Genomic DNA, 21150 nt, shown 5'->3' with positions numbered 1-21150 from the left:
TATTCACCAATAAAGAACAAAATTGTGTCATTTGTAAGAAGATGGAAGGACCTGGAGAACATTGCATTAAGTGAGATTAGCCAATCACAGAAATGGAAGGGTCTTGTGTCTTCTCTAATATGCTCAAGCTAGGGAGTAATTGGGATAGCAGAGGGACTCCAAATAATGGAGGAGAAGCCTCACTAGAGCCAAGGAGGAGAACTAAGGGTAGGGAAGGAGGAAGACTGAGGTTCATTAGTGAAAATACTACCATTGACTATGTGTATACATGTGAATATACCATTGTCAATCTGAGTACTCTATATTGGGAAGGGGAGAAATGGGGAGGAGGGAGGCACCTGGAGCATGTGCATGTATGTCCTTGTCAACATGATTCACATTATGATGTGAAACTATAATGCACTAATAAAAGCATAAAAATATATTATACCTAAGTAAAACCCTGCTGGGTTTTTTTTTTTTTTTTTGTGTGTGTGTGTGTGTGTGTGTGTGGTACTGGGGTTCCTGGAAGCCCTTCTACCTCCAGGCTACACTCCCAGACCTATTTTATATTTTTGAAACAGGGTCTCTTAAGCCAGTGTGGCTGGCTTCGAACCTGCGTGATCATCCTGTCTCCGCCTCCCAAGCGCAGGGATTACAAGCGTGCGCCATCACCCCAGCTTAACCCTGCTATTTTAAAATGTATAATTTTAATTATTTGAAGCATTTAAGGTTTTTCTAAATTAGTTTGTGTTTTTGCATTGCTTAGATAAATATGTCAGAGAATCTTTCTTTATCCTAATATGTCTATTTGAGGTTTATTCCACTTGTTTCTTGTAATACTAAAGAAACAATTTATCAAAATCACACTGAAGTGTTGAAATTACAGCATAAAAGTTTTTTTCCCCTAAAATTACATATAAGAAAACTACAGTCTACAGAATTGAAAAATCACTGGTTGTCTCTCATTTTAATCCAAATTGTATTTCCCTGCAAATCTTTGTGAAACTCATATGGGGAAAACAAGAGAACCATAAACCACCAGAGATCTGTAACATTTATGGAACCACCAGGGACTAATACTTTCATCTGAGCCAAAGGACTACAAATCAGCACCATATCTTTTGAGGAGGGTTGGAGGAGAAAGTGGGGGAAGTAAAAAAATACTCCATAAAACCTTGCACTATTTTTTCTTGTGGTACTTGGAATGGAAACCAGGGACATTCTATCTCTAAGCTACACCCTAAACCCTATTTTTTTCTTTTATTTTGAAATGGGCTCTCACTAAGTTGCTAATAGCCTCACTAGGTTTCTGAGACTGGCCACAAACCTGTGATTCCCCTATCTCAGTCTCCCAAGTTCTGGGATTACAAGCATTTGTCAACCATGCCCAAAAACCTTGCACTATTTATACCAGGACACATCCTTCACTCTCCCCCTCTTGTCCCCAAACTCTTTCCCTTGGGGCTCAGCCAACTTCAGAAGTCCCGCTCTACATTTGGAGACTTGAAGGAAGATAAATACATACTATATGGTATCATGGGTTAAATCCTGGTCACCCAAAATTTATGTCCAACTGGAACTTGTAAATGGGACCCTATGTGTAAATAGTCTCTAAAAATGTAATTAAGATGAGGTCATATTAGATTAGGGTAGACCCTAAATGCAATGACTGGTGTCCTTATAAAAAGGAAATTTAGACACAGCCACTCAGAGAAGGGAGACAGCCATGTGGAAATCAAGGCAGAGGCTGGAATGATGTAAATACAAGTCAGAGAATGCCAGAGACTGTCAAGAACCACCCACAGCTAAGAAGGCGCCTTTCCAAAGTCTTCAGGGGAAAGCTGAGCCCTGTTGACCCCTGAATTTGAACTCCTAGTCTCCAGAACAATAAAAAGAAAATTTTTTCCTGTTTCAAGCCACCACTCAGCTTGTGGCATGTGGGGAGCCATTAAGGTTGTCCCCTTATCTTTACTAAAAGAATACTTCTTACTGTCCTTCACTCAGCTGACTGTCCTATATCCAGAGTCAGCAAGGTTTGGGATCATGGAAGGTTCAAAGTAATTAAGGTCTGAAAGAAAATCAGGTGGTGATGGCACGAGGGTATTGATTGACCTGAAACTGTATAAATACGACAAGAGAAATAAACCCGGGATCGGCCAGTAGAGATATCGACCGGGGAGTGGACTGGTGATCCTTCCATGCTTGAATTAAAATTCTTTTAATTAAATTCTTAGAATTGAATTCTTTCATCCTCACTCCTCTCTTCGGAACCTATACTTTTGCCAACTGGCTCCAGCAGGTGGTGGCCTGTACAGGGAGATTCTGAAACTGAGGATCCAGTGAAGGACACCACTGAATAGAAAAAGAGCGCGAAGACTTGTGGTGGCAGTGAGTAACATGGAAGTTGTAATATACAATGAGTCAAAAAATAGTCTTTTGCTTTTTGTACATATGTTAAAAGATATGCTTTGTGTTAGGGAAAAGATGAGGATACTTTAGATACTGAAGAAGAGGAGCAGCTTGAGGAAACTGCTGCTTGGTACCATAGAGATGAGTTATTATCTTTAATATCACTGCTTCAAGCGGCTATAAATTGGGCTCCAAGAAACAGAGAAGATACTAGAGGATTCAGAGTTTTCCCGGTTACTGAAGACCCTGATGGTCAAGGAGGTGTTATTAATTTCTTGAATGCTGATAAAACTGGTTGCACAGGAGCAGATAGATATTGGCATCCATCCTCCAAAAAATAATTTTGCTCTAGTAAAATGGTAAGATCCTTGCACAAGAATTTGGAAAGGTCCCGACCCCGTACTAATATGGATAAGAGGGGATGTTTGTGTTTTCTCACAGGATGAAGATAATTCACAGTAGATACCTGAGTGGCTGGTGCGACATATGGATCAAGCAAAAATGGAAGACTCTCAGATTAATGCTGATGATGCTCCCAGCTCAAATCATGAATGAAACATGGGCTTATGTTCCAGATCATCCCATACTTCATCCATCTGTTTGTGAACAACGGGAGATCACTGTCTTCAGTAACAACTCACGATTGCTGGGACTTCTTGCTTTGAATTTTACACCAATTGCAGAAACTTTTAATTATTCTGGACAACGAATTGGTATACCCTTTTGTTTTTCTAAAAATGTCAAGAAGATGGGATGCCTGCAGTTGACATCCATGGACAGACAAGTACAAAGACTCATAGTAACTGTGCTGTTGAAGGTGTGGTTCTGTAGGGCCCCAGTTACACAGGGAAAGAAGATAAAACATGTTAGCCCACCAATAACTTGCTTACCCTGTTAAAATGATTTAACATGTAGAAATCCTAGTGTTAATTGGAGGAAATGTCTTACTGAAATACCTATTTTACATAATATTGCCAATACCTTGTTTATTAGAGACTCGGGACAAAGTGTAGTCCTCGGACAAAGAACATTTTTATTCATCAGAAGTGCACAATCTACATTTAAAAAGTACCCCCATTTAAGAGGCTGGTAGTCAATGACGGGTAAGATTTCCTTGGGACAAGGAAACCTAAGACAGGATATACAGCTTGTAGCTCTGTATTGTCCAAAGACAGGTAATTCTTGATACCTGAAGGAAACAACCTAAGACAGGCACAGTCTTCTTTTGGATATAATAAGAAAGGGGGAATTGTGGGGAGCCACTAAGGTTTCCCCTTATTTTTACTAAAAGAATACTTCTGACTGTCCTTCACTCAGCTGACTGTCCTTTGCCCAGAGTCAACAAGGTTTGGGGTCATGGAAGGTTCAAAGTAATTAAGGTCTGAGAGAAGATCAGGTGATGATGGCATGAGGGTATTGATTGACCTGAAACTGTATAAATACGACAAGAGAAATAAACCTAAGATCGGCCAGTAGAGATCTCGACCCCGGAGTGGACTGGCGATCCTTTCATGTTTGAATTAAATTCTTTGAATTAAATTCTTAGAATTGAATTCTTTCATCCTCACTCCTCTCTTCGGAACCTGTACTTTTGCTGGCTGGCTCCAGCAGTGGCATTAGTTACAGCGTTCTTAGAAGCTAATGCAGTATGGTCATGCTCCTTTCAGGATAAACCAACAAAGGTGTCGCTCAAGAAAGTCTGGAAGACTTCCCAGTCCTAAATATCCCAAGCCTGTAAGTCAGATCTTTAGAGACAAGGCCTAGGAATCTTCGTTGTAACCAAGAGCTTCAATGAAATTTTCATGCACACTGCAGTTTGAGAAATGATCAGGGCGCCTGGTCTCCAAATCCTCCCTTTGCACTGCTGAGGATTATCACACAGTACAGTGTCAGAACCCTAAAAGTAGACATTCCTTTTCCAGTGAGTCTTTGGACAATTCACTTCATGTGTCTGGACCTAGTCTCCTCATTTGTGCAGAGCACATGAAAAAAATAATAATTCATTAAGGAACCATGAGAAAGCCACGGGATTGCTGAGAACAAATAAAATCATGCAAATAAAGCACCTTGCGCAGCACAAGTTCTTCATGCTGAATTAGTATTTCTTACTTTCCCTTTGGATCTCAGCTAAAATCCTTGCTGAATCCCATTTTTAACTTGGGCACAAATTTGGCTTTGTGCACAGAACACTCGTATGAAGATTACTACATCAGTAACTGTCATTCACTCCACATGTGCCCCAAGTCTTTTGCACAATGCTAGTTTTACATGGGCCTTCTTAGCCTGCCTTACAGAGGCTAAACTGAACCCAAAGACATCGGGCAGCATGACTAAGATACTGGAACCTTGAAACCCAGCTCTGTCTGAGCCTTTATATTATTCTGTTATACATCATTACCTAGAAGGGAAAAGAATACCAGAAGGTTTCCTTTAGACTCCTAGGTAATAAGCTAATCTTCTGATGTCATCTCTGTTATAGTCTTCAAAAGACCAGTAGCAGCACTGGTGTACCCTGAGGGATCATTACAGGTGTGGAAGCTCAGGTTCTTCCCCTGCGAATGAGCATCTACACTTAAGAAGATGCCCTAGGTATTTTATATGCAAAGTAGAGTTTGAGAAGACCTCCTTGAAGCAGCGTAGAGAGCGCAGAGCTAGAGGGGTCCATGACACAGCTCAATATCTATCTATTACTGTAGACATATTTCTCTTAGTTTTTTTAGAATGTTTCTAATAAGACAGGATAGAAGAAAGAGGGTGTGAAATGTGTAGAAAGAAAACTGAGACTATACCATGGATGAAAAAGAAAAGAAGTCCTAAATATGGCCTAAGTCAGAGTACCATTTGTGATTCAGGAAATGACTCTGAAAATAGGGTCAGAGCTATTTCAATGAGCAGAATTAGATCCAAATATGGAGTTAGAAATATGGGAAGGATACACACGGACCCATTCCCGGCATAGAGTTAAAGGAAGCTTATAAATTTAGTGAATGAAGTCAGAATTAGCAAATAATAACTACAAGAGCCAACATTTATTGAATGAGCACATTCTGTCAGGAACCAAGCTAAATCTGCCACATGTGTGAGCTTACTTAATCCTTCCAGCAATCTCATGAGGTTTGTAAGACTGAAGAAACCGAGGCTCTGGGTATATTTTTTCAGGTATATTTTATCAGGCTGGTCATATAGAACCTGTCTTTGGGTCTCCAAAATACTTCCTATGTCTTCCCACATATTAACTGATTGACAAAAAGATCAAACTGCCTTGGGAGAAATAAAACCTAGAATAATATTTGCTCACATTAAAAAGCTCAAACTCAGTAAAACCAGTCTCTGTATAAGTTTAAGTTTATGTTTAAGTATAAGTTTAATGTGGATTTGGAGAGACAGGCACATCCCAACAAAATTCAGGAAAAGCAACCTTTTTGCCTCCAGCCACGGGCTTGGAAACCGAGGTCTACGTCACTGCCATAGTGCCCACCAAGAGCCCCCAGCCCAGTGCTCGAGACCCACACTACCACTGGCCATGAAGAGCCAGCCCCCACTGCTACGTAGACCAAGTAGTGGGTAGACAATGAGAAGATGAGCAAAGCTGCTGGGAATAAGGCCTCAGACTGACAGAATATAAATAGCTGTCCAGGAGCGCAACCATGGTGACATTCCAGTGTCCTTTCCTAAGCCTGACCCAGTTGGTCCACTCAGGGGCACCTTACTGTCATCCCTCACAAGTAGTGCATGGCAGTGATTCACTGAAGCCCAGGAAATGGCTGCAAGGAGCATTTCCTTGAAGAAACTCACACTCAGCCAGGCAGGCGGCTCAAACTTGTAATCCTAGTACTTTGGAGGCTGAGACAGGAGGATCGTATGCAGGCTGAAGGCCGGCCTCAGCAACTTTAGTAAGACACTTTCAAAATAAAAAATAAAAGTGGGCTGGTGGGATAGCTCAGAGGTAGAATATCCCTGAGTTCAATCCCCAGTTCCAAAAATAATTTTTGTTTTAAAGAAATAAACTCCCACTATCTTGTTAGAGCTGGTTGGGTCAGGGGCTCACCTGGGTAAAGACACAATTTGTGTCCTTCACACCACCAGGCCAGATCATGTGCATGCATTTAATATTTAAAAGAAAGTAGTAACACCTCACCATCTCATTTCTGCTTATCCTGTTGCTTCATTTTACAAATGTCTAGTTTTCCTCGTTTCACACATTGCTTTGGGTATTTAAGATAGATTTAAGAAGAACTGGAATGGCGATAAGAAACTTGTATTTAATCTCATTTTTGTTATTATTCTTCTGATAATCAAAGAGGATGAAGAAGGGTATCTCTTAAAATCCTTCCTAAATATGAGGTCCTACAATGGATTAACACCAGAAGTAAGCTTTACAGAAACCCGTAAAAACCGCTGAAAGGTTTCATTGTCACACAATTGTTAGTGCTTCTACATAGCACTTAACCCTCCTCATCTTTCACTAATCCACAAACAGGTATAGAGTGTCCTCTGTAATAGCAGGGCATAATGGTGCGTGCCAATGATCCAAGTACTTGGGAGGCTGAGACGAAAGAATCACAGGTTTGAGGACAGCCTCAGCAATTTAGTGAGACTCTCAGCAACCTAGTAGGACCCTGTTTTGAAACAAAAAATAAAAAGGGTTGGGGTGTAGCTCAGAGGTGAAATTCCCCTGGGTTCAATCCCCAAAGAAAAAGATACAAAAATTAAACTGAGAGAGATGAAATAATTGTCTAAAATTACACAGTCAGTATGTGAAGGAGCCAGAATTCGATATCAAGGCTGTGACTCCCAAGACCATTAATTTAAGGATCACAGTCTATTCTCGGGTTACCACTATAAATCCAGGCTAAAATTTCTAAGGCTGGCCTTCCTATTTCCGAAAAAAACAGTTGCATTTTTTTTACTTCAGTCTCATGATCATCTTCAATATGATTGAATTCTGATCTAAATGCAATTCGCAAACATATCTTCATTAAATGTAGTCTAGCATCTTTACGATGAAAAAACCAAAACAGGAAAAGAAAGAAAACTTTCATCGAGGCTACTATCCTATAAAAAGTAAGCTCCACAAACTGGTTCCAATACCATATATGTCCAAATCTTCCCACCATCCTTGGGGGGGGGGGGCTGTGGCTGAGAGACTTGGAATTTGTTATTTTCCCAAGTGGAAGCAAGTTCCTCAGTATCAAAATTTTATTTTGATGAAAAAGAAAAACAAATCTTTGTGATTCCTAAAGAAGGACTGAAATTATTTTATAAGTGAAATATTTGCAAACAGCTTTATCCCTATTTTCAAAGCCACATTTGTAGGATTTGGGGATTCTACTCTACTTTTAAAAACACACTCACGAACATCACGTCAAAGGCACAATATGGAATTTACAAACCTAAAGTGAAAGGGCATGTAAACATTGCTTCCAAAGAGCGAATGTAACTCAAGTGTGAAACAAAGAACCTCCACGTGTTTCTACTCTGGCTATATGTGTGATTTTTTTTTTAATTCTTTCTGTTTTTAATGTATAAAATTAATGTTATTGATGCCACCAGCATATCTGTTCTTTTTAATAGAAAATGTTGTGGGTCATGTATCTCACATATAAAGTATACATATTCTCACATAAACTAAAACATCATGTTAAAATTGACACCTTTTTTGACTTAGCACTCCCACTTTTTTAGCACTCATCCCATAAATAAAAAGCATCTGAGAAAATGTATACAAGAATATTAGTTGCAGTATTGATATTGCTTAAAAATAGCTATTGATTAATAAGTTGAGGCATATGTATTATATGGACTACTAGTACATCGTTTTTAGAAAGAAAGATATGAAGTGATCTGAAAAAAACACCTAGATACCATTATTAAGAAAAAAAACTCCAAACGAGCAAAGAAATCCTCTATGTAACAATTTGTGTGGACGTGCATACAACTTAACACTGGTTCCCTACTGGAGGACAGATAGGAAAGACTGGGAGGAAACAATTAAATTTTGTTTTTTTTCCATTATCTGATGACCAGCATGCATTGCTTTTGCAATTAAAACAATTAAGGAAAGAGACATAGCCTCAGATTAAAACCTGCAAATCTGAAATATAATCTATGCTCTTAGGTATCAAAGAAGTATATCCAGATTTTAAATGGTGAGTAGAGGTGAAGCTGTCTGAAGACTTTTTTCTGACAGCTCTAACGTCTAGAAGCCCAGAGAGTGGCTGGCGGTCTCATCTTGCCTGCCCATGATGCCCTGGAGCCGGATGGTAAGGTGAGATGAGCAGACAGTTTCACAGCAGGATGCTTCCAATTTTGTGGCTATACTTGACAAATTTTTCTTGCCTGGATAACAAACCAGAAAGATCTGAGAAAACAAAAGGTAGTGCTACTTCCCGCTTACTCCATGTGTCTAAGAGAGGCGATGTGCTTTCACTGTGCAGGTGCAGCACCAGGAAGCATGCCCCACACCTGATCTACACCAACACTCTGGCAGCCACAGTCTGGGTCACTTTTTTCCCCCTAATCTAGGAAAAATATGTTACTGTCTCAAAGAACACGCTTGTATATTGACATCTTCAAATAAGTACATCACAAAATTTTTAAAACACTTCTTATGAAGGCAATTTGTTATCAAATACTGCCCTGCTTTAAGTTTTCTCTATTCCCTCTATACCTGTTTACTAAGTGGAAGCTAACACAGCACTGAAAAAAAAAATTAAAGAAGCGAAGCGATAGCTTTAACTTCCGACTGGCTCCTTTTTACCCACGCTACCCCTCCCTTGACCACTGACTCTTACTTAGGAGAACAGGCCAAAGTAAGTCCATCTCTCCTCCTAGTTAAGTGGCAAAGGATGCCAGCCAGCAGGGAGACGACGTCACGCCCAGGCCCCAGGGGGTCACATGAGAAGGGTCACAGACTGGATGAAGCAGCCTTTTACAGGAAGGCTGAGTGACACTTTCCTCGGGAATATTGATCCAAAGACACATGGTCCATTAAATGTGACCCTTGATTCACTTCTTGTAGCAGGGAGGACTCTCCTAGTTTCCTTTTACCCTAAAGTTATCAAGGGGCCGTTTGTATTTAGAATAATTCATAAAATAGTTTCTTTTTTGAAAATATTTAAATATGTGTATATAATCACATTCACTAGATTATTCGATTTTTTCTAATAAGGAGTTAATTACAAGAGTTAATTACATTCCAGAATGACAAAATGCTCAAAAAAATCCAACAGGCTACTAGAGGTTTCATCCATGAACTGATCTGATTTTTCCTATAATAATTTATTTTAGTTGTAAGGGGGAGAGAGAACTGAGCAGGCAATCATCCTCTTCTTTCTATCTCCTCACACATTTTTTACTGGTATTAACTGTCTAGTGTTCCTCCCAGTTCTCTTCCCGCAGCCAAATATGAGTCCAGAGGTTTCCTCAGAGAGGCTTAGGAATTTCCCTCAAACTGGTATCAATGTTCAAAGAACTCAGCATGTAAACTGTGTCGTTCATGGTTTTTTTTTTTCAAAGGCAAACACTGGAGAGGAATTTGCTTCGGCTTTTTAAATACAGACCCCACAATCACTACTATAATTAGAAAAACAGAAGGTCCTATGTATTCAATACTACATTTATCTTAAAATTCAACTGCAAGCCAATTCATGCTAGTTAAAAGTACAACTGTTAAATATTATATCCTGCTGCCATCTTGTGGTGATTGTTGAGATCTCCTTCCCTCATTTTCTCTCTCTCCATTCCCCTCCCCACTCTTCCAATTTTTTTTCTCTCTCACTTTTAGAAGGGTACTTATTTTCAAATGAAAATTTCCTTTCTTAAATGGGTAAGGAGATAACTTGAACTATTCTCCATAAAAATTTACTTTATTAATTATGCATGCAATATATTGTTTTCTCCTTATAATGTTCACCTTTGTCTATACTCCATTCCTCTTAACAATATAATTTAAGCTCGTTATCATCATTCGAATTGATTTAGATTCCTACATATAAAAGGAATACAGATTAAGAAAAAATTAATATCTATTTTACTAAAGATTTTTTCCCTCCCATCATTTTCCAAATTGTTTACTTGCTTAAAAAGAGAGAGACAGAGAGAGACAGAGAGAGAGAGAGAGAGAGAGAGAGAGAGAGAGAGAGAGAGAGAGAGAGAGAGAGAGAGAGAAAGGCATCACTTATTTCTGACTATAAATAAGTCCAATATGGAATGGCCATTCACAGCCATAGGAACCTACTCTCAAGACTGAGAAAGAGCCGGAGGAGGAGAAGACAGGCTTCAGACACAGTCCAGGAAGTGAGATCCCCAGAGACTCCCGGCTGAGGAGGCGGGTGCCCCAGCATCCATTTATTATTACTGGGCTGTTCTAATCAGCTATGAGTGAGGGGACTCAAAAATCTTGGGGGAAATTAAAAGATTTTCCTGTTATATATTAATGTAACTCTTAACTGACATCAAAGCAAAAGTACATTTTATAAAAGCCACCATTTCTAACTCTATGGGCTCACTTCAATTCCCCTGAGGACACTGAGAGGAGTCATATAAAAAAAAAATTCCCAGAATGGGTACAGAGAGAACTCAGTCACCAGAATCCTCAAAAACAGAGCAGGAGCAAGCAAAGAAACAAGGGTAAGCAAAGAAACAAGATTTTTTTTCCTCTTCTTGAAAATGACTTTAAAACAATTAGATGGATTTAATGTGATAGTTATATGCTTTCTTCCACTATTTCTTAAAATGTGTAACTATTGATATAAGATAAATTCACTTGTAGAACCACCAAAAACATTCCTGGTGATACTACTAATATGAGCATTATAACTGGGTAAACGTTGCGTTTATGTGCTAAGGAGAGTATAGTGAGTCTAACAACCTTTAGCAATAAATGCATAGCTTAACAAGTCAGAGTCGAGATTCTGACTTGTTGGAACCATGCATCTGATCAAATGCTCTCAAACATTTCTTCTGCAATGACTCACGAGACAAACGACGTTCCCATGTGCAACACACTCTTGTGAAAAGACTAGACTGTGTATTATTTGCAATTTCCTGCCATATATTTGTAATCCTTCCAGTCAAGAAAGCCAATCGGAATGTAAGCAAATGGCTTTCCCAAGGGAAATGTCTGCAAATGCACTCAGCCTTACTCTGTCGGAAACGAATAATTCATGAATTTTGATTTTTAAACCATTATTTACTCATTTTTAACCTTACAACTAATCAAATACACATCGCTGTGTCATGATTTCACAAATGCACGGGAGTATTTTGAAGTAACCTTGGTCTCTGAAAGAGACCGGTTTGACTCTCTGGAAGGCACAAAGAGTCTTTCATTTGTTCTGAATATATTCTAGATATATGCTGCTCTTACCTTTTCTCTGAAAAGTAGCATGTGGGAAAAGAGAAGCACAGTAAACTGAGGGCTTTATTTAGTTGGAATTTTTACTGCAAACAGACCTGGTTTCCACCCAGGGGTTTACAACCTAAGATATAAAAGAATATCCTATTTTAAGGATTCCTAGCATATGCCACCAAGTCCACTGGAGGCCATGTGATACGTGAAATTAGCACCATCCACACTATGTGGGCAATGAGAGGCATCAAGAAAAATATAAACATTTACCCAAAGGCTTTAGATTTGCCTGTTAGACAATAAAAGTATCATGGTGCTGAATAAACAGACCAAGTAATATTTGTAAAAGGCAAACATACAAATATTTTGAAGTTCCCTATAGGGTTTTTCAGCAGTATTTTTGCAGCACTTGAGGTCAGAGTGTTCAAATAAAGACACATCTGAGGATTTCAAACACATTAAAGCAGTCTCTAGATTAGACTAGAAAAAGGACAGTCTGAATTAGCAACAAGTATAACCAAGAGAATAATTTAAGAACTGTAGTTGCATAATCTCTATGACAAGTAAGAAAGTCAAACTAAATCCTAATACTAAATCCTAATTATAGTAGACAGCTTGCTAGACTTTCTTTTATAAACAGATGAACGCAGCACATTCATGATACCCCTTGCACATCAGCATGCTAGCAACCTGCCATACACACACAACGCCCAACAAAACCAACTCCTGGGACAGCAAACTAACTCCTTGGACCGGGCTCTGGTTTCAGATCAGATCAGTGCACCAAAGGAAGGCTAAACAGCCAGGTAGCATATTGGACAAGGAAAATTTTAGGATTTTAAAATGTTCTAGTCAATATAAATTGTATATTGACTGAATGTAAAACAACATTATTTTCTAAGGTAGTATAGGTTTTCTATTATGTGCGCACACAAGAAACACCATGAGCTTGGAATGATGGTGCATGCCTGTGATCCCAGTACTTGGGAGGCTGAGACAGGGGGTCAGCCTCAGTAGCTTCATGAGACCCTGCTTCAAAATAAAGAATAAAAGGTCTTGGGGTATAACTTGGAAGTAGAATGCTTCTGAGTTCAGTTCCCACTTCAAGAAAAGAAACAACATGAAAATGTTTAAGATAAAATCAGCCGGGCGTGGTGGCGCACGCTTGTAATCCCCGCGCTTGGGAGACAGAGACAGGAGATCGGGCAGGTTCGAAGCCAGCCGCGCGCGCTGGCTTAGGAGACCCTGTTTCCAAATAAAAATGTAAAAATAGGTCTGGGAGTGTAGCCCGGAAGTAGAAGGGCTTCCAGGAACCCCAGTACCACCACCAAAAATAAAAAAAAAAGATAAAATCAACATAGTATACCCTAAAGTTGCGCTCCACTAGTAATGTTCAGTGTGTAGTGCAGAGAAGGTTAAGCATTTTTTTTAAAAAAAAACTGAATCTGTTGTTAAGAAAATAAATAAAACAAGGAGATGAGATCTATATTTGGTCTTTATATAGTAAAAAACAAATCTATTCAAATGATATACATGTTCTGGGTATGTCAATCTTTTATTGAAAAAATATTTCACAGCATTGTCTATTCTCAGTAGGAATAATTAATAAATAATTTTTATACTTCAGTAAACTAAAATTACATAGATAATATGTAATTCAAATTATGAATATCTGAAGACATGAAAGATTATAAAAGGTTAGAATAATAGAGCAAGAATTCTGCCCTATTTTTGGTGTTTTATGATTTTTGCAAACAAAAAAGATCTACTATGAAGTGGTGGCGCACACTTGTAATCCCAGTACTTGGAGGCTGAGATAAGAGGGTCGCAGGTTTGTGGCCAGCCTCAGCTACTTAGTGAGGCCACCTGCAACTTAGTGAGACCCTGTTTCAAAATAAAAAATAAAAAATAGGGCTGGGGGTGTAGCTCGGAGGTAGAATGCCCCTGGGTGCAACCTCCAGTACTGCAAAAAAATAAAAAAATAAGTCTGATATGGCTTGCAGATTTCAGGCTAAAAGGGAGAAACAGAAGCCCAAAAAGAAACCCACACAAAAGGCAGATTCAAGAACAAAGAAATGGATGAAATAATCATCACTGGATAAAATTAATATATACTACATCAAAAGTAACTCCAACTCCTTGTTCTGGAAGACAGTGCTGGGGTCTGTGCCCAAAACCAAGCACAAGCATTTGACAAACTGTAAGAATCCATGTTCTTCCTTTCCTAAAACGAAATAGTCATTTCTATAAGGAACTGGAGTTCTATAGTAAGAGCTATTACAAATGCAAATAGAAAAGTGACAATTTAGTGTTTTGTGTGTATGCATATGTATATATACACACACATACTTGTGTTCTATGTGTGTCTGTGTGTGTTTTCCCCCCTTTTAAAAGTAATTTCCTCTTTTCTCTTTGGGGACTCAACCACACAGCATGCCAACAAAGCCAGACTCAAGGTCAGTATTCCTTTCTGACAATTCCCAAACTTCTGAGCTTTCACTTTTGTGAAACAGGATATGCTATCCCTGGTTTATCTCAGAGCTCACAGTAACTTGTAAGAGCTACAAGAAACCTAGATAACCAGGGCCTGAACTCTGATAAGCAAATTCTCAGTGGCAAATGAAAATAATTATTCATACCCAGAGCAACTGTGAAATCACCTGAAAACCTTATCAAAAGAAAGATTTTAACATGGGCTCAGCATCTTCTACAAAGGCTGGTGAGAAGGCTCTAGGAAACAGGCCCTTAGTCAGGAAGAAGATAAGACAGCTTGTGTTTTTTCAATCTGTTACAAATAGTTGCATGAGGGTCAAATTTCTAATGAATGTATGGTTAAAAATAAACTTTCCACCCATTCACAGATGGATGATTCAAAGGAAGAAGAACTCCTGGTGTTCTGCAAATACATTTGGAAAATGGACATGGTTTCAGAACTATAACCCCAAAGCAAGGCATCTTAACTGCACATAAGCAGAAGGCATAACTTCACCAGCTCTTGGACTTGTGCAAAATCAAGGAACCTGTATGCTCTTCTTGGTCTCATTTCTGAGATCCTGTAAAGGGCACACCCACGATGGTCGCTTCTGTTTTCTCATCGCTAAACTGGGGAGCTCAGCACCTCCGGTAGAGCTCGGACTAAAAGTGTGGGTGAAGTGCTGGTGCTCAGACCCTGTCTTCTTCAAATGACAAAATACAAAGATGTTTCTGAGCTGCCCCCGCCCCCCCCGAATCCTCCTTGCCTTTCCCAGCCTACCTCCCCTTAAATTCCTATCATAAATATTAATCATCTGAGTTAATTAATTGAACATCCTCTCTCCAAATCTCTTGTTAGGATATTCTGGTGTTATTCAAAGGAGGTAACAGCCTAAGGTATTGATAAAATATTGATTAGGACCCAGAGGTGGTGACGCACACCTGTAATCCCAGTACTTGGGAAGCTGAGACAGAAGGATTCAGGTTCAAGAACAGCCTCAGCAGCTTAGCAAGACCTCAGAAACTTAGTGAGACTCTGTTTCAAAAAAATAAATGAAATGAGGCTGGGAGTATAGCTCAGAGATAGAACACCCCTTGGTTCAATACCCAGTAACACACACACACACACACACACACACACACACACACACACAATTAGTACTTAGGGCTCAAACATTTGGATGGCCAGAATGGTAGAGGTAAAAGAGGGGCTTTGCAAGAGGCCAAAAAAATCCAAAGCAAGCACGGAGATCGTTTTAGCATCCTTCATAATGATGTTCTTCATCCGCCTGCCTCCAGCCTGAGAAGGGTGAGGAAGGAAGAGGAGAGAAGATTGGTGAGTGGCAATCTCACTAGCAGGGCTCCGAGGAAATCCCAGATGAGCAAAAGCACATCGTGGTGTATGTGCTGGACACAAGTTACCGGCAATTTCTTGTGGAATCCATTTAGTGCTGGCTTTATGACTTTTAAGTCCTAATTTATGCAGGTTTATTTCTTTGTAGTGAAAAAATTCTCCAGTTACTAAGATGGAATCACCCCTATTCTGAGGAAATACTGTGTAGCAGTTTGGAAGTTGGACTCTAAAAAAACTGTAATTTGGGGGTGCAACTGGTCTGCAGCATGTCCTCATTGTGGGACTATAAACAAATGATTTAATTTCTTTAAATCTCTGACTTGTCCCTGAAAAACTGGAAGACTATTTGGAATTGTTATAAGAAAACCATGAGCTGCTGTTAGGTAAACAGATTATCAGTAAAACTGCTAAGATCAGCTGTCTTTATTATTCCTGTTGTTGCTACTTTAAAACACTATGTTTTTAGTTGATTCTGGGCCGGAAATCAGATGGAACGCACTACTTCAATGATGTTACTTAGATCAAAATTGGGCCAAATCCCTTGATATAGTCCAAAGATCAAACTGGCCCTCAGCTGGATCAAGCTTGTGGGGCATCCATCTTAAGGTACCAATGCCCCTGCACAGCAATGCTCAGGTCCCAGAAGGTCAAGTAACATCATCAAAAATCCAGACATCTTCAATAAAAATAGCTCAGAAATGCCTGGCATGGTGGCACACGCTTGTAATCCCTACGCTTGGGAGGCGGAGACAGGAAGACCGCGCAGGATCGAAGCCAGCCTCGCTTGCTTAAGAGACCCTGTTTCAAAATATAAAATAGGTCTGGGAGTGTAGCCCAGAGGTAGAAGGGCTTCCAGGAACCCCAGTACCACCAAAAAAAAAAAAAAAAAAAAAAAAAAAAAAAAAAAAAAAAAAAAAAACACCTCAAATGGTTTTGAAATGCAGCCTGCCTATTATTCCTATAACAAACTAATATTGATTCTAGCTAACTTTTGCTAAAGTTAATTTTAAAATCCTGTACATCCCCCTGAACACACATTGGTTAACTCAATCAAAATAAGGAATTTAGGTGTGTTGACAAATTTAAAGAGAAAAATTAAGGGTAACAGGCAATTCTTATTGTGGAATAAGTGCACGAAGAGAACTGAGAATTCGTGGACATATGTGTGAAATACTTGGAGTTCTTTGACAAAAAGCATCTTAAATAGAAATTCAAAATATCATCACCATCATTCAAAAGCAGCCTGCAGATTTCAATGATAATCACTTGATCCCTACTGGGCATTTCTTAAGGGGGCTGAAAACAAGTAGGGTAATAAGTTGAATGTTTTCTTTTTAAACATGATCATCAGATTGTACACTTGATACTTACACTGAGAGCTCAGATCTTCCTTTTCCCTGGTATAATTTTCATCTAAGCATTCCTTAGATACTTAGATCATTCTTAATGGAGATTGTGCATTACACCCTCTGTGGACACATGGAAATCTGGCTAATTAGACTGACTTGATTGCAATGAATTACATTTCCTTCCCCTACAGTAAATGCTTAAGATGTTTTTGTCACCGATTATGTGAATTTTCAGACTGTAAAATTTGTCTAAAGCAGTATTTATAGGGAAAAAGTTCCCTATTCTTCCCGCCAAATGAATTCCTGTATTTTGAAATTACATTTTTTTGTCCTCTTAGTGCAAAAACTGAGTATTCGAATGAAGTTTGGAATGAACCTAGAGCACAAATAGCTATCACTCAAAAGTGACAGCCACAACAACTGAACATTAGCTTTGCAATAAAGTTCTCTGCTTCAGTCCCTCAGTGCCCTTCAAGCTGCACGGCCTTTAGCAAAAGACAGTGATAGAAAGCCTACTCCCAACAGCCAATTATCTGCAAATTAGAAAATGCACACGCCGGGCTTGGTGGCACTCTCTTGTAATCCCAGCACTTGGGAGGCTGAGACAGGAGGACCATGGTTCTCAGCCAACCTCAGCTACTACTTAGTGGGGTCCTTTGCAACTCAGTGAAACCCTGTTTCAAAATAAAGAATATAAAATAGGGCTGGGGTTGTAGCTCGGAAGTAGAATACCCCTGGGTTCCATCCCCACTACCACAATAAAAGAAAATACACATTTTTGGGGGGAGTGGTACTGGGGTTCCTGGAAGCCCTTCCACCTCCGGGCTACACTCCCAGACCTATTTTATATTTTTATTTGGAAACAGGGTCTCTGAAGCCTGCGCTGCTGGTTTCAAACCTGCGTGATCCTCCTGTCTCTGCCTCCCAAGCAGGGATTACAAGCGTGTGCCACCACGCCCGGCTGAACATTTTGAAAGCATCTTATTTACCACTAAACTTTATATCTCAAGTAGTTGTGTGTGTGTGTGTGTGTGAGAGAGGGGGGGGGGGACTGGGAATTGAACTCAGGGGCATTCTACCTCTGAGCTACACTCCCAGCCCTATTTTAATTTTATTTTGAAACAGGGTCTCACTAGGTTAATGAGCCTCATTATTTGCTGAGGCTATCCTGGTACCTGCCATCCTCCTGTCTTCAGCCTCCCAAGTACTGGGATTACAAATCTTCGCCACCACCCCCAGCTTCTCAAATACTTTTTAAAGTTTTTTCTTGGTCAAAATAAGGTGTCTCATCAGTGCCCACCAAGCAGTTTCTCTTTCAGTTTTAGGATGTACTCCTAATTTCAATGGTCACTATCTCTATATATTATACCTGTCAAAATTCTTTAAAAGTTAATGAGTCACCTTGCTAAAAATAAACTTCATGCTTCCATTTGAAAGATAGAAACTAAACTCTGTATGGGGAAAAGTTTGCCCCGAGTCCCAGGCTATATCGGGGTAGAGAAGAAGTAGAAAAGTAGCCCAGCTACTTGCTCCAGCCACAAATACGTGCCCAGTACACAGGGATGTTTCTGCCCCAAGGAGAAAATGCTAAGGGGCTGGGATGGGACACATGAAAGCTCAGCCATTTCCTCTCAGTACACTCGAAAGCTCATTCTTTGAGATTTCTTGTCAAGAAAGAAAAAAAAAAAAGCCTCTTTGAGAACTGGCGCCTGAAGGAGAGGAGCCTGGGAAGGCGAGTTTTCCCAGGGGTCTTCTCCGTGCCCCCAGGGAAGCCTCTCCTGTGGCACCGCAGCGCTGTGAACTCTGGGGGGGGGGGGGGGGGCACAGCCCAGACACACAAATCTGAAATTTCAAAAATGCGATAAAGCCCGAACCGGCAGCTCCGGGAGGCCAGCAGCTGCGGGGTGACCGCTGACGAGTGGCTTCTAAGGAGGTGGGCAGATTGATTCCAGCTGCTGAGCGAGGCGCGCGGGGCAGGGCAGCGCCCGGGAATGCACAGCGCGGCGGAGACCCGGCGGCAGCCGCTTCCCAGGCCCGGGCAAGGCCAAATCCAGCTCTGCTGGCAGCCTCAGCCCCAAAGGGACGCAGCCTGCCACTGCTCCGCCCACTAGGGAATTTCGAGGCTGACGAGCCAAAAGGTACCATTCGGACAGTGTGACTTCCTAACGGGAATGCGACTCGGGAAATCTGAAAGCTGTTCCCCCAGACGTGAATTCCGGATTTCCGAAGGGGACCGCTTCCCGCTGGGTTTCTTTCTTCCCCCCACCCACTCAGGGCTCCCAGACTTCATCTAATTGCTGTTAACTCTGCCCAGTCTCTTCTGCGCCCCTCTGCTGTGAGATACACAAGAGGAAGTCCAGCAGCCGACGGGGCGGGGGTACAGTTGAGAAATGGAGCCAAGGAGGGCCCCGGAATGGCCTGGATGGGCTCGGAGGAGAGGACAAGCGCTCCAGGACACAGGTGGAGGGGATGGTTTGGGCCCTGGGGGCCCCAAAGCAGACACCAAGTGATCTAAGCAGAAAAAGGGGCGGAGGGGCGGGCGCGAAGGCGCGCCTAATGGAATATTCAATATCCTGAGAAAGGCACTTTCGGCGGTGCACTTCCAGAGACTAAAAGCCAGTAATGGGCTTTGGAGTCTGCACTTCCTCTCCCTAATGTCCAGAGGCGCTTTAATGCTGCAGCCAATCGATCTGCCTTCTCCGGTGAAGGCAGCGAATGGAGTGCAAAAGCTTCCTACTTGTGGCCAAAACTCGCGCAGCCTCCTCTGCACACCCCGAAGGAACGACACATCATTTTGAACTGGCAGGGTCTGGCTCTTAAAATGTTCGGGAGGAGGAAAGGAAGGAGTCCGAAGGCGCCCGGAGAAACGGCCCGCCCTCCCTCCAGATCCGAACTTTTCCAGGAAGGGATTCCGAAGGAAGACGAAGAGGGAGGGCGCGGCGTCCACCTTGGGACTGGCCGCGCAGTCGTGCCCGAGGCCACTCAGGTGCACAGTCCCCTAGCAGCCTCCAAGCCCCGGTCACCCAAGAGTGGCGCTCCTGCAAGGGCGCGGCCAAGAGCATCCAGAAGGTGGGGTTTCTTTGCCATTTCTTGCTGACATCACAGCTGCCTCGAAAATGACCCTATGCACAAACGTCCCCTGCCCACTCCGGTGTAGGAGGCTGGGTGCGCCGCGGAGCCCGCCCGCCCCGCGCCCCGCGCCCCGCGCCCTCGCAGGGAGCCCTGGCTCTGCGCAAGTCCAGTCCCTGAACTGAGCTCGACCCGCTCCAGCCCCGCCGCCCCTCCCCGGGAGGCCCTCGGAGCCCGGCCCTGCTCGGGTCGGCCCGGGAGCTCCCGGGGCGGCGGGTGGGCAGGGCTCAGGCCGCGCGGGCCCCCACCCAGGCGCGCAGAGGAGAGCGGCGCCGAGCGGCCAAGTTCGGCGCGAGAAAACTTTCCGCGGTCCCTCTCCCCACCCCCACGCCACCGCGCCTCCCCAGGAGCCTTTCCCAGCCCTGCAGAGACGAGCACAGCACGTGATGGGCAGAAATAAAAATAAACACTTCCCATTCCCGGGCGGAGGGCCGGCCGGCTCCCCGACCCCGGCGCAGCCCGCCCGCCCGCGCCCACCTTTCGGACTTGGTGAACTTGCGGAACGCCTGCCGGAGGTCGTGGAAGGACCGGTAGGTCTGCGGCTCGGCGGAGATGCCCTGCGCCCGCGTGGTCCGCGGCCCGATGTGGGTCGAGGGCACCGGCAGCACCGACTGGCACTTGTGCAGCCTCCTCTTCAGCTCCTGGATCTCCTCCTCCTTCTCTGACAGCCGCTGCTCCAGCTCCTTGATCCTCTCCTCCTTGAGCAAGAGAATCCTGGCAAAGTCTTCCTCCAGCTCGCTCATGATTGCCCCGAGCCCCTGGGCGAAACTTTTCTCCGGCGGCGGCTGGACGGCGGGCGCGAGGGCTGCGAGCGCGGGGAGGGTCCGCGGCGGGAGGGCGCCGCCGGCGGGAGGTGCGCGAGTCGCGGCCGGAGAGCGCGCCGGGCGCTAATCCCTCGCCTCCCCGGGGGATAGGTGACTATCTGTCATTGAGAAGCCAATTAGAGCTGCCCTCCTCCCGGCCCCCTCCCGCCCGGCCCTCCGTGAGAACCTCGCACCGCCCCACCCAGAGCCCGGGGTCCAGCTGAGCTCTGGATCACAGAGCCCGGTCTCGCTCCATCACACAGAAATCACTTCCATACTGTATAGGACCAAAAGGAGGGA

General features: G+C 42.6%; 1 protein-coding gene across 1 annotated transcript in view; it reads right to left on the bottom strand.

Moving 5' to 3' along the window:
• PRKG1 (protein kinase cGMP-dependent 1) overlaps positions 1 to 20790 on the bottom strand; it is a gene marked incomplete at both ends in the record, with an annotated part of 1321419 nt that extends 1300629 nt beyond the window's left edge. Inside the window, one exon of the mRNA XM_080693971.1 lies at positions 20525 to 20790. Coding sequence (XP_080550097.1) covers positions 20525 to 20790 — 266 coding nt within the window. The remainder of the gene's footprint in view (positions 1 to 20524) is intronic.
• Between the last annotated feature and the right edge of the window lie 360 nt (positions 20791 to 21150).

Source organism: Muscardinus avellanarius, assembly GCF_963383645.1.
Source record: "Muscardinus avellanarius genome assembly, chromosome: 4".
Classification (NCBI taxonomy): Eukaryota; Metazoa; Chordata; class Mammalia; order Rodentia; family Gliridae; genus Muscardinus; species Muscardinus avellanarius.
Note: the sequence above shows the minus strand (reverse complement) of the source record. Positions and strands in the feature narration are given on the sequence as shown.